This window comes from Arvicola amphibius, chromosome 6 (assembly GCF_903992535.2).
Source record: "Arvicola amphibius chromosome 6, mArvAmp1.2, whole genome shotgun sequence".
In the NCBI taxonomy this organism is placed as follows: domain Eukaryota; kingdom Metazoa; phylum Chordata; class Mammalia; order Rodentia; family Cricetidae; genus Arvicola; species Arvicola amphibius.
In genome coordinates this window covers 25643040-25668542 of record NC_052052.2, presented here as the reverse complement: position 1 = coordinate 25668542, position 25503 = coordinate 25643040, and the positions used below count along the sequence as shown (strand labels likewise).

Here is a 25503-nt window from a genome sequence, read left to right as displayed (position 1 = left end):
GAGAATGAAAGGAGGGAGATAAGGCAGGGATTAGCAGAGTCCTGGGAGCCTTTGTAGTCTCAAATCCTGGAGACACACCAGGTTTCACGACACTCTCTCCTCTCCTTTGGGGGAATCAGAAGTCAGGTGGCACAAATGGCACTTGCGATGTTTATACAGAATCCTCCTAAGTCCCCTGTGACATTTCTTGGAGATCCCAGCATTGCGACATTGACTTATTACAGACTTCCTAGGTGAATAGAATTCTCTGAAAATCATTAGGTCCATTTTCCTGCCTCTGGGCAAGAATTTAAAACAATTACAGATGACAAATAACGATTGTCTGCCAGTGGTGTGTTTGGCACGGTCAGTTGCAGACAGCGTAAGGCACACGATTCTGATCACATGGACCAGTTCAGCTCTAAGGGAGCTGTACTTGTTCCTATGGGGCCTGCAAGAGAGTGTTGTGTTTTTGACTGTCAGCAGATGTGACTGCCCTGGCCCCCGAGGAGAGTGCAAGAAATAAGAAGGCATCATTTGTCTGGAGACCCAAGGGATGTCAGAACCCACTGAAAAGACACTAGTTACCCCCAGTGTTTACATTCAAGCCAATCAAGTATCCCAGGGGTGATGGGGGCAGGAGGTGGGCAAAGAGCCAATTTTCCAATGAGGGGTCCTCTGCTCCAGGTGGAGATGCTAATGCCTGGAGTACAAGACTCAATTACAAAGTTTTTGTTTTGTCTTTGAGATGGTGACCTGGGACTCCTGGGCAATCCTTCAGCCTCAGCCTCCAGAGTTCTGGGATTACAAGTATGCATTATTATGCCCAGCTCCTCAATTACAAAGTGGATCCAGTCCCTGCGCGTGTGGTCAGTTTCATTACAAAGCCTTCTAACTGAAAACCATGATGGAGAGGGAGTTTGAAATCAAAGGGCTTTCTCTGTTCTGGCTCTTGGCTTTTATCACCTAGAGGTACGATGGACCAGGAAGACCCAGTTCATCCCTTGGTCCTTTAATGCTCACCACCCAAAACACAGCTTCACCCAGCTCTGGTCTTCTTCCTTGTGCTGCCTTTCCTGTAGAGGCTTTGATGGGCTGCCTTTCCTCTTCCATACTTCAGTTTGGTACCTTCCGTCCCTTTGGTTTCACCTCCCTCTGGGTCAACCTCTTCTGTAATGGACATCATTCTGACAAATTCCCTAGGACCTCCCATACTGATCGATGGCATTGATGGATAGCCATTACTGGGTTGGCCCTTCCATAACTATAGGACAGCTCTGGAAGTTAAACAATGACCTTTGCAGTCAGTGAACACTGATGATAGGATTATGAATAAGACATGGCCAGGTGGCAGTGTGCGCACCTTTAATCCCAGAATTTAGGAGGCAGAGACAGGTGGTTCTCTGTGAGTGTGAGGCCAGCCTGGTCTACAGAGCTAGTTCCAGGACAGCTAAGGCTGTTACACAGAGAAACCCTGTCTCAAAAAAACAAAACAAAACAAAAGAATAAAACATGTATTGAATACCTACAATATGCCATACAAGGAGCTTAGTGTGTTGTTTTATATAACTTCATCTTCACAATCTCTCTATGAACTTAGGTCATGTCAGGATCACACCCCAGTTTTAGAGAAGAGGAAACTGAGACTCCAAAGAGTGGAACATCTTACTCAGGTTCTCCCAGCTACTACATGGTTGGGCTAGGATCCAAACTCGTGCTTGTTTTCTTTCCAAATACTGCATAAGCTTTGGACCATCGTGTTGCGCTGTCAATCAACGAGGAGGTGTTGAGCTTTTGGGAACACGATGGCAAACAGAGAGACCGTTATGCAGATCACCCACAGGAATGCGTTTGGAAGGAATCCTAATGCAGACAGCACTGAATAAGGAGGTGAGAAGAATGCCAGGCGGTGGTGGCACACTCCTTCCATCCCAGCACTTGAGAGGCAGAGGCAGGTGGATCTCTGTGAGTTTGAGTCCGGTCTGGTCTACAGAGCGAGTTCCAGGACAGCCAGAGATGTACAGAAAAACCCTGCCTCAAAAACACAAAACAAAACAGAAGAGGTGATGAGGGAAGGTGACTGTCTAGACTAAAACAAAATAAGGTGACAAAGACCAGAGGTGCGGGAAAGAAGTGCACTGCAGGAGGGAAGGAGGCTGGGCACAGATGATTTCTGTATGACAGTCCCCCCAAAGAGGCTTTGGGGGGACTGGCGAGATGGCTCAGCAGTTAAGAGCACTGACTGCTTTTGCAGAGGACCAGGGCTCAGTTCTCAGCTTCCACGTGATAAATTAGGGCTGTTTGTAACTTCAGTTTTGGGGGACCTGATGCCCCATTCTAGCTTCCATGGACTCTGCAGGCATGTGGCGTACTTATGTATCTGCCGGCAAAATACTCAACACATCAAGTTTTAAAAATAATTTTAACTGCACTCAGAGGCAGAGGCAGGGGTGTCGTTGTGAGTTTAAGGCAGCCTAATCTTCATCGTGAGTTCCAGGCAAACCAGAGCTACATAGTGAGACTTTGTCTCAAAAAGAAGGAGGGGGGAAAGAGAGAGAGACAGAGAGAGAGAGAGACAGAGAGAGAGAGAGAGAGACAGAGAGAGAGAGAGAGAGAGAGGAAAAGGAAAAGAAATTTAAACGGTTAAAAATTCCACTTATAATTTTAATATCGACTGTGGATGACAAATAAGTGAACTGGAATATTGATTGATTCATTGGACAACCTCAGTGTACCATTGATATAAAGTAAAACAGGACAACTGCCTTGAGTATGAAGTGTTTCCTCTTAGTGATCTAGTAAAGCCAAGAACCCCAAGAGTGCTTCACCAGAGGGGCGGGTAGCACACGCTAAGGCTTCACCAGAGGGGCGGGTAGCACCTGTGAAGAGCTAGGAAAGCGGTAGGGCACGGGCTTGGTTGTAGCTCAGTGGTAGAGCACTTGTCTAGCATATGCAAGGCCCTAAGTTTGATCTCCAGCACTGGAGAAAAAAGGGAAAAAGACGAAAAAGATATGGGTGACATTCAGTGGTAAAGCCAAGCATAGCTATTGGATGCCGGTGGTTGAACATCAAGACCAGCCTGTACGACAAGGATGGGACAAACTTCACTAACATCACAGAGGGTCAACCACAGGATGCCAAGTGCACAAGTAGATGGGAAGGAGGAAGCAAGGCATAGGGATGGCCCTTCAGGCAAGCCCCGTTCTGGCAAACGACTGCTTCCCGTCAAGCCGTAATCCGCCCTAGGAGGCCTGTCTTGCATTTAGAAGTGGGAAGACCATTCTCAAAATTCCTAGAAAGTATGCAGTGCCAAATGACAAGAAAATACACACCTGTGGGTTTTGCTACCCAGCTTGCATGTGTAGGAAGTACCGCGTGTTCCATGTTACACAGAGTCCTCCTGCTAACGAAAGATTCAATTTCAGAAAAAAAAAACTGTAAGTGTCAGTCTAATATCATCTAATATTACCAAAGTATTTTGGGCAGTGTGCACTGGCTTGGGTTGAGCTTCCTAGAAGTTCTTATTTGAGGGAAGTATCGAGGGAGTAATTTCTAGATGAAAGAACAAGACAAGCAAGATGGAACAAAAAATAAAAAGTTGGAAAGAATGTGATCTTATGTGATTTATAGGAGAAATCTTGGATACAAATGAGACCAAAGAATTAGTTCCCTATTGAAGCAAAATGCTCTTCTGTTTTTTTTTTAATTTTATTAATTTTATGTATATGGGTGTTTTGCCTTCATTTACGTCTGTGTACCATGTGCATGCAGTGCCTGAGGAGGTCAGCAAAGGGCAAAGATCCCCTGGGACTAGAGTTAGAGACGGCTGTGAGGCACCACGTGGGTGCTGGAAATTGAATTTGGGTACTTTGGAAGAGAAGCCAGGACTCTTAACCTCTGAGCCATCTCTCCAACACCAATTTTTCCATTCTTCTGTCAATCAACTATTGACCAACAAAAAAAGCTGTCTGGTTGAAGATTACAGCTCTCTGAAAGGGAACCTTGATAGAATTACAGAGCCCCTTCTTGCCAACACTCAAAGTTGGAAATCTTCACGTGTCAATGGATGAGAGAACCACGCGCTCTCTGAACAGAAAACTACGAAGCTTATTGATTGCTTGCTTAAATATATGCCGGACAATGACAATTTCCACCAAGAAAGGCATACCACTAATCGTAGAGTTTGCTAATAACATGAAATTCAGGGATCCATAGGTTTTACAGAGGCTGACAGAATCTTTAGAAGTCGGGTCACCTAAAGTGAGACTGTTGGTTGTTGTGGGATAATGCTCTTGCACACTGTAAAGATTTGTCACTTGTATTGGTTTAATAAAATGCTGGTTGGCCAGTAGCCAGGCAGGAAGTATAAGCAGGGAAACCAGACTAGGAGAATTCTGGGAAGAGGAAAGGCCAAGTCTGCAGTTGCCACCCAAATGCAGAGGAGGCAAGATAAGAGTGCCTCTCTGAGATTTTTTTAGCTGTATAGAGATGTATTTCAGTTAGATAGGTATTCTTCAAATCTTTCAGAGACCTTCAAAATATGGCATTTAAAATGTTTAAAAACTTAGGACTTCTCATGACAATGAAACACGTCTGCTCCTGGCAGCACCAATCTACTTCAAGAGGAAGATGGGCACTGAAGAGGCTCCTTATGGAGTTGATTAGCCATTTGGGCAAGAAACTGCTCTTGCCTAGACTGCTTAACTGGACATGCAGGACCCGCAGAGAAATGAATGCTAAACTTGCCTAAAGGTGAGATGACCCTTCAGGATACCTGCTTCATGAAAGAGTATGCGAGACATTCTACAGGACACACAAAAAAGTGACTGTCAAATTGCCAAATTAGGCAGAACTGTCTTTAAAACTTCCTGCTTCATGGAAAAGTCTTCTGGATGCTATGGGCCTGTAGGCTGAAGATGGATGCCCCAATGGTACAGAAGAACTTTGGGTGACTGTCCAGGCAGTGAGATGTTTCTGTCAATTCTAGAGTTTTGGAAGTTGCTTACAATGTACTTCCTGTTTACTTTCTTCTGGAGTCTTTGATGGAGTTAAAGAATTTAAAGTTATAATTATAGTTTTCCTTAGTTATGATAAAATATAAAGTAGATATTAATATTGTAACTGTAATTCTTGCTTCATAACTGTTTTGTTGTATGTAATTTTACTGTGTTAAAGTTGAAGCTTTCCTTTTTGTTTAAACAGAAAAGGGGAAATGGTGTGGGAGGTCCTTCTGTCTATGTGTTGCTTTTATTGGTTAATGAATAAAGAAACTGTCTAGGCCTGTTGATAGGGCAGAACGTAAGCAGGCAGGGAAAACTGGACTGAATGCTGGGAGGAAGAAGGCAGAGTCGGAGAGATGCCATGGATCCACCGCTGAAGATAGACATGCTGAAATTTTGCTGGTAGGCCACAACCACGTGACAATATACAGATTAATAGAAATGGCTTAAATTAATGTAAGAGTTAGCCAATAAGAAGCTAGAGCTAATAGGACAAGCAGTGATTTAATTAATACAGTTTCTGTATGATTATTTCAGGGCTGGTCAGCCAGGAACCAACAAGTGGCCCTCCTCCTACACCAAGCCACGTGGCTAATCATAAATAAGAATTTTGGGTTAATTTAAGTTATAAAAGCTAGTTAATAATATGCCTGAGCTAATAGGTCAATCAGTTTATAATTAATATAAACCCCTGTATGTTTTATTGGGACTGAATAGCTGTGGGACTGGGCAGGAGAGAAACTTCCATCTACAGGTTGCCATTCCAAAGTTTGTTCATCGGAATGTGATCTGATTAGCTGACCAAGAGCTGTCACTAAACTGCTGGCTGGCAAAAGTGTGTTCGCAGGTGTGTGATGTTGACCAACCAACAAAAAAGATTTTAAAAATGGTTCTTGTCATTAGTTGTTAGCAAGGATATAACACTCATATTCATTGAATAGGAGGGCATAGAATAAAATATGGATTAATATCATGACCTTTGATAACAGCCTTCTCATAAGTGTGTGGGGAACCTAAAATCCCTGATTCTCTTTAGTTTTCAATCCATCAAGGATAATGAGAAAGACAACAAGAATTAGCCAGATATTTACCATTATTATTTATTTGCATTGAAGCTGAGGTTTCATTTGGAAAGACTGAACTTACATGTCAATCAACGTAACTTTACCCAGTTTTTGTCTTTTGAGACACATGTCAAGGCAGCAGCTGTGTAGATGTGGAGGAGACCCCAATCAACAGGCATCAAGCTATGGCGAGAAAAATAAGCATAATTAGACATGTAAGAAGGCTTTGAAAGGCATCCAGGTATTTATTTCTTAAGCCTGTCTAATATTGAAAGGCATGCTGGGTATCTATTTCTTAAGCCTGGCTAATACTTGCAACGGCTTTTTTTTTTTTTTTGGAGCAGGGAGTTGAAACAGAATTTCTTTGTGTAGTCTTGGCTAATCTGGAACTTGCAATGTAGACCAGGCTGGCCTCAGACTCACAGAGATCCACCTGCCTCTGTCTTCTGAGTGCTGGGATTAAAGGCCATCACTGTACCACTACCGCCCAGCTTCCAGCAGCTTTTTGAAACTACCTTAGATAGGCTGAATTTTCTTCTAGCTCAAATGCAAATTGTTCCATTTCACTGTGGTGTTAATCTAGGCATAATACAAAGCAAGATTTTGTGCACAAGGTAAAAGGGTGTAGTATTAGGAGAGCAGGCTGCTTTTTGTCCCTCCTGGCTCCCGGCCACCCGGCTAGCTTTACCTGAAATAATTACACAGAAAGTGTATTCATTTAAACACTGCCTGGCCCATTATCTCCAGCCTCTTATTGGCTAACTCTCACATCTTGATTCAACCCATTTCTAATAATCTGTATGTCACCATGAGCTCATGGCTTACTGGGAAAGATTCAGCATGTCTGACCTGGCAGCTTCATGGCGGGCGGCTCTCTGCCCGTCTTCATTCTCCCAGCATCCAGTTCTCTTTTCCCTGCCTATCTAAGTTTTGCCCTATCAAAAGGCCTAGGCAGTTTCTTTATTTGACCAATGAAAGCAACACATAGAAAGAAGACCCTCCTACACCAAAAGGGTCTTACCAGGGGATTTTAGACAAAGCTTGCTAGCATGCAGATATTCTAAGTAATTTCCTTTAATGTCTATCATAGCTTTTCTCAAGCTGTGGGTTGCAACTCCTTTGAGGTTCAAATGACCCTTACACAGGGGTCACATATCAGGTATTTACATTATGATTCACAGCTGGGTGGAGGTGGCACACACCTCTGTTCCCAGCAGTCTGGAGACAGAGGCAGGTAGATCTTTGTGAGTTCAAGGCCAGACTGGTCTACAAAGCAAGTTTCAAGACTGCCAGGGTGGTACAGAGAAACCCTGTCTCAAAAAATTGAGAGAGAGAGAGAGAGAGAGAGAGAGAGAGAGTCAGAGAGAGTCTTGACCAGCTTTTGTAGGAGAATTAATGAGGCATTAGCCTGAGGCAGCACCATTCATAGGTACTGCTGCTGTTGGTTGCAGTTGGATGCAAGCTGCTTCAGACTGTCCTTGAATGACACAGAAAATAATGCGCTATTCTACCAGTCTGGGGGTTGTAAGTTGACATGGAAATTTAAAGCAAGTTCTTGTTGGTGCACAGCACAAATTAGTTATATATAGGGGCGGTAGTTGATTTTTCTCTTATCTTCAATTGTCTCTGATGCAGCTTATATGGAGATAATTGTTGCTTCGCTAACTGAATACTACTATGTAAACTGCAAGATATATAGATAAATAAAATGTAGCTGTTTTGTTGACATTCGGAAGGCTTCTAAATAAGTGCAATTTTTTTATTTAAAAAACATCAACAAAAATCCTTTCAGATCACCAATGACTGCCACCATAACTTAGCGGGACCCAGGAAATCCAGATTCTAATTATGGTTTTACATGTCCACTGAGCCTTTGTCCACAATGTCCTTCAAGACCAACAACTATGTAGCCACAGCCACCGACTTGTACAATCTTTCTAAAGAGCCAATCACTGGTCACTTCCCTTAACTGAAAAGGTTGCTGGTTGCTCTCTCTCTGGTGTGTGTGCATGTGGCACCATGGGCCCCTGAAAGCCAACATGTGTATCAACTCAACAGTGTTCTGCCTGTGGAACAGACCAACAGGATGTGGAGAACAGTTGCCTGCCATGATCTTGAAAACAGTACCTAGAAGTTTAAGATACATGGCTGTGCTCCTTCCTGTATAGACAAGCAGGGACATACTGCCATCCCCTGCATTAGTGAGGGCCAGTCAAGGAGGGAACACCAAGAGGAATTGGGCTAGCCAGAGTTGGCATATGATCAGTTCCTTGATATGAATGGTACATGCTTTGCCCCACATCCCTACCATGGGGGAAACCAAGGGCCAGAGCTGCCAAATCTTATTAACTACCCAGCCGTCTTTTTCATCACCTAAAGACCTTGTGACAATTGCTGTGCCTCTAACAAGCAGCATAGTGTCTCTGGCAGGCCACCTGCCCCTTTCTAGACACCATTCTGTCTCACTCTGCAAGTGCCAAGAACACACAGCAGACCCTGGCCATGTAGGTTTGGCTGCCCTGCCACTCAGACTCCTTTCCATTAAAAGTTCTCATGGAGCCTGCTAACTTAATTACCCCGACCATTAAATAAAGCAAGTGATGCACAGCACAAACCCTGGGGAAACTTCTACTTCCTTTTCTTTAGTTCCCAGCATCTCCCAAACGCCCTTACTGCCAGGAGGAAGTGTAGCAGAGCTGTAGTGTCAGGCTCCAGGACAAATGGAAAACCACCCATCTGGGTCTTCTCTGCTCTACTGTGCCACTGTCTGTCCCCAGACCAGCACATGCACCAACACACCTAGCTGACTGGAGTTCTTGAGGCCATTTGAGGCACTGTTTGTGTGTGGTTCTTGAAGACGGCCATGTCCGCACCAAAACTTGACTTCTTCTAAACTTCCTAAGCCATTCTACACTTTGATTGGAGGAAAGTTAGGTTCTGGCTCGTAGTGAGACACCACAGTTGAGGCCTTTCTCTGCTTACAAAATTACATTTATTATGTAGTATGTACGTGGCACACACACACATGCGACTGTGCACTTATGAAAGTCAGGACAATCAGAGGGATTAAGTCTTCTCTTTATTCCATGGAGATTCTGGAGAACCCACTCAGGTCGTCACTGAGCCACGGTGTACCCTCTTTGCCTGCCCCCTCTGTTTGTACATGTACCGATGCACACATGCGAGTTCACACATCCGCGAGTACATATGCACATGGCGGTCAGGGGCTAGCCTCAGACACTATTCCTTGGGTGCTGTTCCTCATGCACTGTCCACTCCTTTCCCAAGAGCTCATCAAGCAAGCCAGACTGGCTGTACAGTGAACCCCGGGGATTCACCATCTGTTTCCCCAGTCTTGGGACAACGCACACACCACTCCACCCAGCTTTTTCACATGAATACTGGGGATTGAACTCATGATTTGAACACAGCACTTTATCGACTGAATCATCTCCCCTGTTGTAGGAGAAACTGTCGGCCAGCCTACCCAAGCTGCAGTTGCCAGGTCCAAACCAGCCCACATGAGCATGCGCGACAGGTACTTCCGCCCGCTTAAGGCCTGCGGCTACACCCAGAGACTGCTGACACAGACATTCCTACTGGAGAGGCCAGTGAGGAAAGGGCAACGTGGCAGAGTCTGCCTGAGCCAATGGGACCTTGGGAGGGGGTATAAGAGGCCTGCCCGTATCTTCAATAAACGAGTCGATAAAGTGCTGTGTGCAAAAGGTTGTGAGCTGCCATGTGGGTTCTGGGAATTGAACTCGACTCTTCTGGAAGAGCAGCCAGTGCTCTTAACCACTGAGCCATCTCTTCAGCCCCAAGCCCATTTTTTTTTTCTGAATTAACAAGAAATTAAGGGACTGAATCTAGAAGGGATTTTAAAAGTCTTGGAGAGGAGAGAGAAGCATCCACTGAAGAGACTGTATATGTGTGTGTATATACATATACACACATATATCATTATGTATATGTAGTATATAAACATTTATGTGTACATATGTGTATATATGTAATGTGTGTATCAGATCTTCCTATTCAAAGTTCTGCATCTTCTTGAATTAATTAATATTAATATGTGCAAAGGAAAATATGAAAGATACAAGCGTTTTGTGGATGGTTACTTTTGATGAAAGGAGATATTTAGCGAGTTACATGTGCATATCTATGAGCATATAGTTACAGCATAACTATGTAATTTTAACAATTAAAAATACAATTGTGTGCATGTGTAACAGAGAGAGGAGGGGGTTTCAGTGGGGGTTTCTCTAGTGATACTTAAGAATTCTTTCGGAATGATGGATATAGTTGTATTCAGAGAGATGGCTGGCTTAATGAGCTCACTTGGCCCTGGCACACATCCCATGATAGATAGACTGTCCCAAACTCCTCAGACTCTATGTCCCCTCACGGGCAGAGACTTGGAAGAAACATGCAGAACAAAGTAATTACTAGAATTTCTGCAAAGACAGGGAATCCCAGAGTCGTTTTGGGGGACAGAATTGCAAGTTACTCTCTGTCTCCCATGAAGTCATATAAGGATTCAGTTACAGATGTCACAACCTAGTCTTGAGGCAGTCCCCCCCTTTTTTTAAAAAAGAGGTGGCTGTTTTCTTTTTAACTAAATCCTTTTGTAGTGCCTGTAATCCCAGCACTTAGGAGGTAGAGGCAAGAGGCTCAGGAGAGTTCGAAATCACCCTCAGCTATATAATGAGTTCAAAGCCATCTGGAGCCCCATAAGATGCTGTCTCATGTAATTAATTACAAGTAATTAGGTGTAGCCTAGTAGTGGTGGCGCACACCTTTAATCCCAGCACTCGGGAAGCAGAGGCAGAGGCAAGCGGATCTCTGTGAGTTCGAGGCCAGTCTGGTCTACAAGAGCTAGCTCCAGGACAGGCCCCAAAGCTACAGACCTGTTTCAAATAAACCAAAACAACAACAAAAAGCCAAGTAATTAGGTGTGCTGTAGCCCAGTGGTAAAGTGCATGTTCACCATGGAAAGGAAGGCCCTGGTTTTAATCCCTAGCACACACACACACATACATGTTGTTGGCCCTGGTTTTAATCCCTAGCATGCACACGCACATACATGTTGTTGGTTGTTTTTTACTTTACTCTTTATGCTTTTTTGGGGTTCCATCACCCAGCTCCCAAATAAACCACACACGAAGGCTTATTCTTAGTTATGAGTGCCTGGTCTTAGCTTGGCTTGTTTCTTGCCAGCTTTTCTTAACTTAAATTGTCCCATCTATCTTTAGCCTCGGGGCTTTTATCTTTCTCTATTCCTGTATACCTTTTCTTTCCTTCTTACTCCATGTCTGGCTGGATGGTTGACCCCTGAAGTCTTCCTCCTTCCTCTCTCATTCCCTGATCTCTCTTTTCTCCACATTTCTCCTTCTATTTATTCTCTCTGCCTGCCAATCCTGCCTATTTCTCTCTTCTGCCTTGTTATTGGCTGTTCAGCTCTTTATTAGACCATCGGGTGTTTTAAACAGGCACAGTAACACAGCTTCACAGAGTTAAACAAATGCAACATAAACAAAAGTAACACAGCTTAAAATAATATTCCCCAACACATACACCCAAACATGCACACAGAGATACAAGTAACACTTGAGAATGATAAAACATTCAAACAAAACAGATGCATGTAAAATAAAAAGTGATCTAGACATTGTTGAGTGTGTGCACAATCCCAGAATCAAGGATGGACAGAGGAGGATTCTGGCAGATTCAAGGGAAAATTTTTCCCTTTAAATCACATACACTAAATGACTGCATATGACTGATCTTAAAATATTCTTAAATATTTTCTGCTCCTAGGCAAACATTCCTCTTTTATAAAATGGCATCCTAGTACAAATAAGAAAGCAATTTCATTTTCAGTTAAATGAAATATATCTTGCATTATAGGGCAATTCATTTTCATCTTTTATATTTGTGTGTGTGTGTGTGTGTGAGAGAGAGAGAGAGAGAGAGAGAGAGAGAGAGAGAGAGAGAGAGAGAGAGAGAGAGAGAGAGAGTCCTCAGGCACATTCCAATTTTTGCTTTGAGACAGGGTCTCTCATAGTCTCTCATTCACCATACAGGCCAAATCAGCCAGCCTAAGAGCTCCCAGGGATCCTGTTGTCCCCACCTCTCATATCCCCTGAGCCAACAGACACATGGCCCATGCCAGGCCTGTGGGTTCTGGGGTTCTGGGCCAAGGTCCTTGTGCATGTTTGTGACTAGGACACTGTATGCAGCTAGCACCACCTGTAACACAGCTCTTCGTAAACATGGAACTTGGTCCTCTTTTCATCAGTCACGGTGGCGCAACAAAGCATACCTCTGCGACAAATACTTGGGTTATTGTGCAGACATTTATTTGGATAGATTTAACAGATAATGCACATTTACTTACTTTTTCTACATTTTTTACATTTACTTACTCTTACTTTCTATTTTTGTGGAGATGAACCCTGGAGTTTTAAATATGCTAGATAACCATTCTAGTGCTGAGCAACACCCCAACTCCTTAATGTTTAATTTTTTTTATTAAGGTATGTTTCATTATGGCATCTCTATGTGTAGTTTAATTGTAGTCACACCTCTATTACTCTTTCTTTCCTTAAAACATTTATTTTTTGAGTGTTTTTGCCTCCATATATGTGTGTGCACCAAGTGTGTGCAGTGCCTGAAGAAGCCAAAGACGTGTCTGAGTTACAGATAACCTTTCGTGAGTTGCCATGTGGGTGCTGGAAATTGAAGCCAGGTCTTTTGAAAGAGCAGTCAGTGCTCTTAACCATTGAGCTGTCGCTCAGTCCTTTCTATCTCCTATATTACTCTTTCTCTTCAAGAAACTATTTTAAGTGGGACATAGTGGCCCAGGCCTTTAATATCTGCACTAGGGAAGCAGAGGCAGGCAGATCTCTATGTATTTGAGATCCTCTTGGTACACAGTTTAAGCTAGTTCCAGGCTAATCAAGGCTACCCTGTCTCAAAAAAAAAAACAAGTAAATATTTAAAAATTGATTGTGTGTGTGTGTGTGTGTGTGTGTGTGTGTGTGTGTGTGGTCAGAGGAAATCTTTGGGAGTCAGTTCTCTTTCCATGGGTTCGAGGAATTGAACTTTGGTCGTCAGGCTTGACTGACACGCCTCCTCCTCCTGCCTCACCCTACCCAATACTAGGATTTCCAGAGTGAACCACGGCCAAGGAGTTTTTGTTTGCTCTGTTTGTGAGGTTTGTTTCCCTATGTTGCCCCGGCTGGTGCCTAACTCCAGGGCTCAAAATGGTTTTTCTCCAATCTAGCTAGCAGGACAAGACTTCAGCTAGTTTACCGAGCAACGAAACAGAAACCTGAAGACCCACATGCGCTGGCACTTCTCACACAGGGCGCGGTTTATCTTCGTACCGATTTTGGTAGATAAGGAAACAGAACATTGCATAACCCTCAGGTACGTTATTAAATGACACCTGAATCGCTTCATGTCGGGTCTCTGCTCTCTCGCGAGAGCTGACGTCATTGGTCCGCGCCACTGCCCGGGCTGTCGCGCGGTGTGCGTCACGCCCAGCTTCGTCCGGGTGTGCTGTCTCACTGGTGAGGCCGTGAACCCGGGAAGTCCTTCTCTCCGTCGACCCTGTTGCCTCACGCTTCCCGCCACCATGGAGTATCTCATCGGCATCCAGGGCCCCGACTATGTCCTCGTCGCCTCCGATCGGGTGGCCGCCAGCAATATTGTCCAGATGAAGGACGGTGAGAAGAAGCAGGGGAGGCCCGGCGGGCCTGGGTTTAGGGGCAGTCAGCGGAAGTTGGTGAAGTGTAGCGTGAACCCCAGGGCAGCTTGGAAGGTGGAGCTCTGCCCTTCCAGCACTGCGGGATTTAGAACCGAGGAAGCTGGCAGACAAGTTTAGGACCCTGGCTGTGCTCTGTCCTTGCCCAGTTGCCGCTTGCTAAGTGAGTTTCCCAGGGTGGGAGCTGAAGCGTGTGCTCGGTGCTAGGCTCCTCAGACCTCCGAGTTGCTGGTTAAGTTTCCGCGATCACTAGTAGAGGCTACTTTGCGGGCGCCCTAGGGTGGGATCCTGGGGAGAGTGAGACTGGGGCCAGACTTTTTGCGATTCCAGTTTGCTTCGGCTGTCTTCAGTTGCCCAGCTCAGATCTTCCCCTTCTTCAGCTTTCATCTGCTGCTAGGTCTTCCTTGTATTTAAAAAATTAATGCAAGCAGAGATGGCGTCTCTCTAGTTGCTTTGCTTTTTTGTACGTTCTTTTTTCAGTGCTCAGATGTTCTTATCTCTCAGACTAGGAATGTTCAGCATAAAACTTGTTGAGAGGATTGCGTGAACGCATTATGTGTAAGAGTTTAGCACTGGACAAATACTTAACAAACTGAAGCATTTATGTATCAGGTGTGTCCAGCCATTTTTTTAAAAAAGATAAGCACTATTATATCCCCTCTTTGTAGAGTTAGTTGGACACAGAATATTAAACAAACAAACAAATAAAAACCTTTCCTAAGGAGATGTCGAAAAAGCTCAGTAAGGAAAGGTGCTTTTGGCCAGGCCTGCCTCCCCGAGTTTGATTCCAGAGCCCAGATGGTAGAGAGTGAAGCTGATTCACTGCGGGTTGCCCTCTGACCTCCACACCCCTTCTGTGATACACGCGCAGAACAAGAAAGGGTCCCTAAATAAATACATAGTTTTTAAATTATTAAAGAAAAAGTTCCTAAGCTTACAAGTGGCAGACCCAGGTACTAACCCAGAAACCTGTGTGACTTGGAACTGAAGCTACAGTTCGGTGGCGAAGTCCAGCCCTGCTATGCTCAAGGTCCAGGTTCTGTTTTTAGCACTGCAAAGACAAGTTAGGAGACAGTCTGCGAAATATGATCCCTTTTACCCATAACGACTATACGCAACCGCTTCTTTTATATTGGCAATTGACCCACAAAATCTAAGAGTGTGTTTTCATGATTGATCATAGGCAAGTTTGGAAGGTATTTTGCTTTTGTCCAGAGAATTAGAAATTCATTTGACAAATTTCGGGCCCTTCTGTGTGCTTACTTTACAGTGCTAAGTGCTGAAAGGGGGCGGGGAAAGAATGCTGTGTAATCCCTGTTTTAAAAGAAATGAACAGAGTTGGGATGATGGCTGAGTAGCTGTGCAAGCATGCAGACCAGAATTTAAGTCTCAAGTACTCGCTTTTAAAAAAAAAAAAGGCATACATGGCTGTGTGCCTGTAACCCCTGTTGGGAGCAACAAACACAGATCCTGGGAGTTCACTTGCCAGTCAGTCAAGCCCAAAGGGTGAGGTGCTTTATGAAAATAAGGTGATGTCCTTCTCTGTCCTGGGCACAGGCAGGTGTACCCATGCATTCTTGTGTGTATAACGCATGCACGCACGCGTGCACACACACGCACACACACAGTAATTCAATAAGAGATTTAGATATGCATATATATATAATTATAAAACAAGCCAGAAAGTGTTTGATTTGTCATGATGAGAGCAGTCAAACTTTGCGCTAATAGGAAGAGGGGGTTGTTTTTTAGGTACAGTGGTGAGGGGGAGATTCTGGTTGTAGAGGTTAGGGAAAGCTTTGAAGTCAAATAGCAGTTAATACTGGTCTCTGGAAGAAGTGTCAATGCTGGAGTCTCCTGAAGCGTATGATCAAGGTGAAGCAACAAGGTGCCTGTGGCCGCTTTTACAGAGGAAAAGGCACCTGTCTGGTTGTGAGCCTGGAGCTCCCATCTGGGAAAACAGAAAGAACTCTATGAACTTTGCTTGAGCTCTGTTCTTTCTGAAGAACTTGAAGTCATACACCTGCGGTATGAATTGTTTCTCAAGAGACTTTATGAAATTTAAGGTTAGTTTGTACAAGTTCTGCTTGTAACCGGTCTCCCAACAATCTTTGCTGTGAGGGTCAAGTTGCCCGTTGCTTTGAAGAGTGAGGCTCTGAGAGCAGGTGATTTTAGCGTGAGGCATGTGGGCGGAGCAGTCACCAGGTCAGGACGTCTTCTGTTTCATCATAGTGATAGTGAATGGCTTTGAGACGGAGAATGTGCTCCAAGCCCTTATCCATACTGTACTTCTAGTTGCTACAGGGGGTGCAGCTTCTTGGGTGAAACCTGCAGGAAAAAGCACAATAAGGAGAGCCAGGCGTAGTGTTTCCCTGTAATCCCATCCCATAGGAGGCAGAGTCAGGATGATCTCTAGCTGGAGACCACCTGGTCTACATAATGAATTCAAGGCTGTTGTAGGATTATGTTAATGAGACTCTGACTCTGTCTCAAAAAAAAAATCAAAGAAAAACCTAGGAAATAAATACAAGATGCTTTTTGTTTGATAGAAGTATTACTAGTTAGTGTTAGATTAGGTTTTTTTGTTTTGTTTTGTTTTGGGTTTTTCTTAAGTGTTTTTTTTTTAAAAAAAAATTATTTTACATTCCAACTACACTTCTCCCTCCCACCCCTGTTTTTGTTTTTGGTGGTAGTAGTTTTTTGTGGGGGTTGGAGGAAGCTTGCTTTTTTAAGACAGGGTTTCTCTGTGTAGCCCTGGCTGTCCTGGAACTCACTTTGTAATACCAGATGACCTCGAACTCACAAGAGATCCACCTGCCTCTGCCTCCGGCGCACTGGGATTAAAAGCATGTGCCACCACCTCCCAGTTTAGGCTGGCTAGTTTTTAGATTAACAGTTTTAGGAGTAAGTCCTATGAATAGCCACAGAAATTATGGAATGGAAAAAGGATGAATTTGAGCAAGTTCTTGAAAATGAGTTGGAAATGATTGCACTCAGCTGATACCTTTTTCTGGTGTGAAAAACTTAGGGTAGGGGGTTTAGAGTTGTCTGAGGGAATTTGTGTGGAGTAGGCACGAGTGATGAACAGTAGTGATTTGGGGAGAAGCTTCTTTTGTCAATGCTCTTAGGGGAGGAGGGCTTTTTTGCTCTTTGAAATGGGGTCTTAACTATGTAGCCCTGGCTGGCCCGGTACGTCTCACGTAACCTAGCCTCCCAGGACTGGAGTTATAGGCATGTACCAAAATACAGGCTCAGAATCCTGCCAGGCATTGTTTCTTCATCATGCTGCGTACTAGGAAGAAGACATCTTCCAAATGCCTGCTGGGGAAGCTAACTGGTTCAGCTCTCAGTTTGCTTGGATGTGTGCCTCAATTCATGCCTTTTTTCTCTTGCCCTAAACAGAGTGCCTTTTTAAGTTACTCAGAAGTCTCCAGAAACTTGCTTTTCTGAATTCCACAGCATGTGTGATTTAGACTCTGCTCTCTAACGCTAAGTGTAATAGTTTTCCTTACCTGTGACTTAGGCATTCGGAAGTGATAGTGTCACCGTTTACACATTTTTGGTAAAGTTTAGGCAGGCAAATTGTTTGCCTGCAGTGTCTGACCAGAATGCGTGTCTGGTCGGTTCCCCTCAGTGTGCCCACGTGGCATTACATGCTTATTCTCATTTGGTTGTCTGTGTGTGGGTCCTGTGAGTTTATTGAGTGTAGGAACATCCTACAGCTGTACAGGCGGTGTCTTGTACAGCCCTGTTCTGAAGGGTTGTCTTTTGTGAACGTGCTCCCTGTTTAAGATAAATTTGCCTGAATTACATTTATTTCATAATTAACAGTTTACTGCCTAGAATCTTAGCCTTTTTGCTGAAATGTGATGTAAGTTTGTAAACTCACTCCCCAACAAGAACTACTTTCCTCCCCGATATTGTGTGTGCAGACATGTCACACATGCGTGAAGGAGTCATTTCTCTTCCTTCCTCTGTGTGGGTTCTGGGGATTGAATTCGGGGGGGGGGGGGCGAGTGCTTTTTTACCTGCTGAGCCATGATGCTTATCCTTTTTTTGCTTCTAAAAATAATGTAAACTTAATAAATGATGTTTTCTTACAAAGATGAAGCATGTTAAGTATAGAGATTTGGAAAATACTAATAAGCAAAAGAAGGAAATAAAAATTGTTCATGTCTTTACCATTGTCAGGCACTTAGAATATATACCCTTCTAGTCTTTTGCGTGCGTGCGTAAGTGAATCTTCCTTTTATAACAACTTTGCAAAACTAACAGTCTTTGAATGTGTAGCAAGTGAAAAATTGTTTATTTGGGAGTTTTAAGGCAATTCAACATTGTCTATAGGCATATTTTATGTAGGATCCCCCCAGTCTAAAAATCCACATTGTTAGTGTCTACAACTCTCCAACACTTGTAAAGTATTTGATAGTTGCATTTGTTCCTTAAATCCTATTAAGAGATTTTGACATTTCAAAAGCTTTCATGCAGGAAAACATGTCTCCCAGGGGAGATTACTCAGCACTGCTAGAGAAATGGAAAGTGAAAGCGGGTAAGATAGGAAGAGTTAGCGCTCCTCTGAAGCTGCAGACTAAATACTGAGCTTTCTTCCCTAGGCAACAATTACAGCCTGATTAATTATTTATCTATTTAATCTGAATGAGTCTGGTTCAGCTAGATAAGGTTAGAGTATTACGGTTTTTGTTAGGTATTTAGATAGCTCACTGTTAGCGCATTCCTTAAAGTTTCTTCTTTGGCAACTACTTTTCTTTTTTGCCTTGGAAATGCAGTCATTTACTTTGAGATTTGAAGTCTCAGCTGATTGTTTTTTTCTTGAAATGGTTCCATAATTTGAACTGTAGAATCATTCTTTTCACATTTTTTGTATGTTTATGTAACATTTGTATTTGTAGTAACAGAACTTTGAGCCTAATCTGTGCCTCAAGATAATCACTGTAGTCTGGATTCCTTCAGTTTGCCTCACTCCCCCCACCCCATTTTTCTATTCCTTGTATTTTAAATGTTCCTAAATTGTTTTTTGTTGCTTGTTTGTTTTGTATTTTGAGATGGGGTCTCACTGTGTAGTAATACTTGTCTTATAGCATACCATGTAGAACAGGCTGGCGGGCTCCAGCTCACAGAGATCAGCTAACCTCTGCCTCTGGAGTACTGGGATTAAAACATGTGACCCATGTCAAGCTTAAATTTTATTGTTTAATTAATTAAGTGCTAGAGATTGGACTCAGACCTCACATGCACACAGCATATGCTGTCTCACTCTGATACATCTATAGCCCTAAATTGCAATTAGAACAAAATAGTTACTTATTTTTATGTGTATAGGTGCATGTATGAAACCACGTGTGTGCAGTGCCCCTAAAGGTCAGGAGAAGGTGTGGGATTCCCTGGAACTGGAGTTTCAGATGGTTGTGAACCCTAATGTCAGTGCTGGGAATCGAACCTGGGTTCTCTGAAAAGCAGCCAGTGCTCCTAACTGCTGAGCCATCTCTCCAACCCTGCCTTCCCCCACAATTGTATTTTAAATAATCTGCTTTCATATACAATTTTCAATTGAAATTAACCTTAGTAAAATATGTAGTTAACCTGTTGGTTAGTGTAACTATTCTTATAATAATAATGGTTAGTAAAATTATTTAGCTAGTAATTAGAAGACTTGTTTATGGTTGCGTATATAAATGACCTTTTCTTTCTGTGGTGGTATTTTCTAATATGAATTTTATTTTTTTTTCTTTGAGCAGATCATGACAAGATGTTTAAGATGAGTGAAAAAATCTTACTCCTGTGTGTTGGAGAGGCTGGAGACACTGTACAGTTTGCAGAATATATCCAGAAAAACGTGCAGCTTTATAAGATGCGGAATGGTGGGTAAGACTTGGAGGTTAGCTTTGGCTGCTGCATTAGTTTTCTAGGGCTGCATAACAAGGTTCCACAGACCGGGCAGTTTGAACAGCAGAACTCTTTCATATCTCAGGAGGCTACAATGTGAGGTCAGGGAGTTAGCTAGATTGAATTCTCCTGAGGTTTTTCCGTTGGCTTGTAGGTGGCCATCTTCCCTCTGTGCCTTTACATGACTTTCCCTCTGTGTTTTTGTCCAGATCTCCTCTCGTGAGTACACCAGTCACATTGGACTGGGGCTGGAGAGATGACTTAGTCGTTGAGAGCATTTGAGTTGCTCTTGCAGGGGATCTGATTGGTTCCAGACCCACATGATGGTTTACAAATGTCTAGCACTTGAGGCAGAGGCAGGTGGGTCTCTGAGTTCTAGGACAGCTAGGGCATCACAGAGAAGCCATCTTAAAAAAACAAAAAGACAGAATATAGCTTTAGTTTAATTTTTACATGATCACATATGTAAAATGATTAGATAGCATCCATTCATACATGTTTTTTGGGCAGTACATTTATTAATTGGGCACATTATGTACCCAATTACTTAAGTATTTTTGAAGATCTTACCAGTGTTAAACACTGTGCTTAATACACTGGAAATTTATGGGTGATCAAGACTTGGAACCTGCCATTCAGGAACCTAAAACATATGCTGTTTGGGCTTACACATCCTTAGGGTGAAGGGTCTGAGAGTGCTCGTGCTCCTGAAGACTGGTGCTGTTTCTTCGGCTGTCCTGAGAGGGGTCAACTGGATAAGATTAGGAAGAGTTGCTTGTTCCATGTGTTTTAGGTGCTAAAAGTCAGTGCCTAAAAGAAAAATTGTGTTTGCGAGGCTAGCCTTTAAACACCCTAAGTTACCCGGATAAGTACAGTTTGGAAGATGGAGGTGGGAAGATCAGGAGTTCAAGGCCATCTTCAACTATAGCCTGACTTAAGAGACCCCGTTTACACAAGATCATATTTTAGAAAACATAAATAAATAAAAATGGCTTTTAACAATAGTCACAGTTAGGATATTGTGGTGGTACACACCTGCAATCCCGGCACTTGGGAGGCAGAGATGGGAGGAGCTCAAGTTCAAAGCCTGTCTTTAAAAAGAACAGGTCTAGAGAAGTGATTGGGTGGATGCTGTTATTTTCTTCCGCTGCACTTCAGATACAATTCTTTGTGTTTTGTACAGGATATGAATTGTCCCCCACAGCAGCAGCTAATTTCACACGTCGAAACCTGGCTGACTGTCTTCGGAGTCGGGTAAGCAGTGCAGCTAGCGGCCTTCAATAGCAGCAGAAAGATAGGTGCTTTTATATTTCTTTTAGACATGAACGGTATTTTTGCCCCCTTTTTGGCTTTCCTGAAACCTTCCCATTGCTATTTATCCCTTTTTAATTCCCTTGGGTTTGTTTTCCTTTGTTACTGCTTTTTACTATCTAATTTTGTTGCTTGGGAGGCTAACGAAGGTTATTGAATTCAAAGCTAGTTTGGTCTACATAGCTAGTTCTAGGTCATCCCCGAAAATGTAGTGATAAGATGCCTTATTTTAAGAAGTAAATTAAAAGAACGTTTTGGTTTTTTGTTTTCTTAATGTTTATTTTGTATGTGGTGTGGGTGTGGAGGTCAGAAAAAAGTTAGAGTTGGTTCTCGCCTTCCAACTCTATGGGTTGCAGGGATCAAGCTCAGGTTGACAGGCGTGAAGGCAGTTAGTTGTCTTTACCTGCTGAGCCGCTCACTGCCTCAAAAGAGAGGTGTGGTGTTTGTTTGTTGTGATAAATTGCCCCATTCCCTGATACTTAATTTTTTTCAAAGCAATTTTAGGCTCTTAGTATACAGCAGTTTATTTATTCTTTGCCCTTTACTGAAGGACATCTTTGTTGCTTCCAATTTGAGGCAGTTTGCATCTTGGATTTGTTTAGATGTTTTCAATTTTCTTGGTAAATACTAAGGCGTGTGATTGCTGGTTTGTGCAGTAATTATATGTTGATTTATTTATTTATTTTGAGGCACTGTTTCTTTGTATAGTCTTAGCTGTCCTGGAACTAGCTCTGTAAACCAGGCTGGCCTTGATCTCATAGGGATCTGCCTGCCTCTGCCTCCCATCACCCCAAGTTAGAATATGGTGAATTTTGTAAGAAAGTGCCAAAAAATTTTTGAGGTGTTTTTATTTTTGTTCAGCTGTAGCTGAAGGTCCCTACATAGTAATGGAGGGAGGTAATCCCTAGCTTTCTGTGACTCTTCAGCCAAGCATGGGGAGTTGTCTTCTTTCTTTCTGGTCTTGTACTGTAGCATTCTCTGCCTCATGTTAAAAGAGGCAAAGCTGACTTAGAAATTGAATGCTTAAAGACTGTGTAGGGTGTGCCAAGGAAGTTCACATGATTGCCAAAGGGTGTGTATTTTCTCCATAGGGACTAAGTAAATAGACTCTTACCATGTGACCTTACCCCCATGCCTATTTATTATCTTTGATATCCAGATAACTTCCTAACCCCACAGGAGTGCCAGGAAAATGAATACTTGTAAATCATAATATTTAACATTCATATGACTTTTGCCCAAAGCATTTTGCTTAATAATTTAATCTACTCACTATTCCACTGAGACAGATAATAGTTGATTCTCTTGCTGATACTGTGAAAAGCATAAGTGGCAGAGGGATTAGTTCAGGGCACACAGCAGGTCAGACAAAGTGGCAGTAATTGTACCATAATTTGACTGTTTACCTTAAGGTCAACTCTTTGGTTCTTCAGTAGCAGTTTAGAGCATTCGTCTTTTGATGCTTTGGGTTCATCTACCTTCTTAAACTTAGTCACATGTAATCAAAGCAAGTGTGGGTGTTAAGCTTTTTATATGCCTGCTTGCTGTTGGTTTTTTAAAAGATTTAATTTTAAAGCTGTATTTGTACGTCTGTATGAATATGTGCACATGACTGCATGTGCCTGAGTGGCATTGGCTCACTCAGGAGCTGAAGCTCTATCTAGCAGGTTGTGAGCCTCCTGACATGGGTGATGGGAGCAGTACACTCTTAACCGTTGAGCCATCTTTCTAGACCTACTGTAGATCTTTAAAGCACTTTTCTTTTCCAGTGCCCAATACTAGACCCCAAACATCTCCCTAAATAGAATCTGTCCCAGTGCTAGCTTTGACCAAGGGCTTTGCAATCTCAGTGATCCAATATACAATTTTTTTTTTTTTTTGATTTTTCGAGACAGGGTTTCCCTGTAGTTTCTAGAGCCTGTCCTGGACCTAGCTCTTGTAGACCAGGCTGGTCTCGAACTCACAGAGATCCGCCTGCCTCTGCCTCCCGAGTGCTGGGATTAAAGGCGTGCGCCACCACCGCCCGGCCCAATATACAATTTTTAACGATTATGTTTTGCCTGCATGTATGTCTGTATATAATATTTGTGCAAGTGATCATTATTTTTAAGAATAAGTCACAGACATAATGGATTGCAAGGTGAAGACAGATTTATGTACATTATTTTTATCTGGGTGAAAAGTTAGGGATCTTTTATTTAATCTTTGAGGGAGAAGTGTGGGACAAAGTTGGTTTCCTACCACCCAGAAGTGCCTGTGTTGTGCAAGGAGTGTGCCATGGCTGCTTGTGGAGAATGTTCCTCCGACTTACCAAGCAGAACTGGAATAAGAATTCCAGCTTTGGACACAATAATAGGTTTACCATTAAATGCTGCAGACATTGAATGAATTAAGCTCCTTTTAGAATTGAGATAAGAGTGGGAATTTGCTTCGTGAAAATGCAGTACATCCATGTAATCTTCTCTGCTAGCAGAAATGTTTGATGTTCTAAACAAATACTTACCCCTTGTGCACAATGACAAGGCGCTCTGGTGTGTGTTGACTGCCTCTGCCTGTGCTTCTTTGTTCTTCTAGTCCCTTATCAGAGTGATTCTAAAATAGGAATTTGTACTTCAGTGATTTAGAATTTTATTTTTAAGTGTATATGGGTGTGCATTTGCGCATGTAGGTGCCTCAGTGGCCACGTAGAGGGCATTGGCTTCCCTGGAGGTAGAGTTACAGGTGATCTCGAGCGACTTGACCCAGGCGCTGGGCAGAGAATACAGGGGCTCTGGAAGCATCAAGTGCCCTTAACTGCTGAGCCACCCCCTCTAACCTCAGTACTTCATTTTATTCTACAGAGAGAAATAAATTCCTAAAGTTATTACATTTGGTATATTTACAAGGTGACATTGTTTGACATGTGATCCATACTTTGGATTAACCAGATTTTCTGTCTATGAAGTTTCATGTCTATGTCTATAGCTTAGAGTGTTTGATTTTCAGTGTGCGCGTGCGCACGTGCTTACCAGTGGTTTCAGGAATTGTGGTTGAATAGTCTTTAGACTACTGCTAGTTGTATGTCTTTGAACTAACTCAAAGCTCAGTTTCCCTATTTACAAAATAATAGGACTTTATGGGATTATTATAAAGATTAAGAGATATTCGTGCAAAGCTCTTTGTACATTATGTAAAACATGTAATGATTAATAAGTGATTTTGTTTTTAGTGCCTCTTACTGTTTGGTTAAAGAAGCATTTTTTTTTGTTTGTTTTTGTTTTTGTTTTTCGAGACAGGGTTTCTCTGCAGCTTTTTTAGAGCCTGTCCTGGAACTAGCTCTTGTAGACCAGGTTGGCCTCGAACTCACAGAGATCCGCCTGCCTCTGCCTCCCGAGTGCTGGGATTAAAGGCGTGCGCCACCACCGCCCGGCCTTAAAGAAGCAATTTAATGGTTATAAGTTATCTTTATAGGAAATTATTTATTGATTTGTTTGTTGGGTTTTGATTTTTTGAGACAGGGTTTCTCTGTGTAGCACTGGCTGTCCTGAAACTCACTCTGTAGACCAGGCTAGCTTCAAACTCAGAGATCCACCTGCCTCTGCCTCTCAGGTACTGGGATTAAAGACATGTGCCACTACCACCCAGCTTATTTGTTGGTTTTTAATTGAACTGATTAATTGCTACAGTGGGGGCTATAGGAATTTGCTAGTATTGATGGAGAATATAGAAATAAACCAGCACCAAGCATCTTTTACATAGCTTTGTTCTAGACCTACCCAGGATGTATGATCGCCACTAGCTATAAAGGGCTATTTAAATTCCAGTTAATTAACCCCTTCTCTCCATGCCATCTGTCACCTTGGTTTGAACCTAGGACCTAATTAAAAAAATGTTGTGTTTTTTATTTTTATTTTTTTTTTTTGAGACAGGGTTTCTCTGTAGCTTTGGAGCCTGTCCTGGAACTCGCTCTGTAGACTAGGCTGGCCTCAAACTCACAGAGATCTGCCTACCTCTGCCTCCCAAATGCTGGGATTAAAGGCATGTGCCACCACTGCCAGCCTAATAAAATATTTTAATTCATAAAAAAAAATCCAGGAAAATGTCTCCTGGGTTTTTATTGAGTGAGAAATAAGCTTATATTTCCTAGTTTGGGGTTTTGAATGAGCCTTAGGCATGCTAAGATTGTGCTCTGTCACTCAAGCCCTATTTTTGTATTTGTGCGCGTGTATATACATGTGTGCATGCCATGGCACACCTGTGGAGCTCAGAAGAAACTGGAAGTCAGGTTCTCTCATCCTTTGGGATGGGACTCAGGGGTTGAACTTAGACCGTTAGGCTTGGTTGCAAACCCTTGAGTCATTTTGCCTGCCTTGCCCCACCGTTGCATTTTTTATATGATTATCTGATTTCCTTAAAAATCTGCTCTGTACACCATCTCCATGTCACTGGTGTGGGCTGAAGTGTGAACCAGCCCACTCTGGGGTCCTTGGGGAAT

General features: G+C 42.9%; 1 protein-coding gene and 1 non-coding gene across 3 annotated transcripts in view; one reads left to right on the top strand and one right to left on the bottom strand.

Moving 5' to 3' along the window:
- Positions 1-8726: 8726 nt before the first annotated feature.
- On the bottom strand, positions 8727-8865 carry LOC119818154. Its single transcript, XR_005286061.1, has one exon. It is a non-coding gene; the product is annotated as a small nucleolar RNA SNORA55 (small nucleolar RNA).
- A 4710-nt stretch (positions 8866-13575) lies between these two features.
- Positions 13576-25503, top strand: part of Psmb2 (proteasome 20S subunit beta 2) — a 32813-nt gene continuing 20885 nt past the window's right edge. Inside the window, exons 1-3 of one of the 2 annotated variants that reach the window (XM_038335436.1) lie at positions 13576-13776; positions 19571-19693; positions 20902-20972. In XM_038335436.1, the coding sequence (XP_038191364.1) occupies positions 13686-13776; positions 19571-19693; positions 20902-20972 (285 nt within the window). In that variant the 5' untranslated portion in view covers positions 13576-13685. Of the gene's footprint in view, positions 13777-13839; positions 13978-19570; positions 19694-20901; positions 20973-25503 lie in introns of those variants that run through there. The other variant, XM_038335437.1, reaches the window with a different exon arrangement.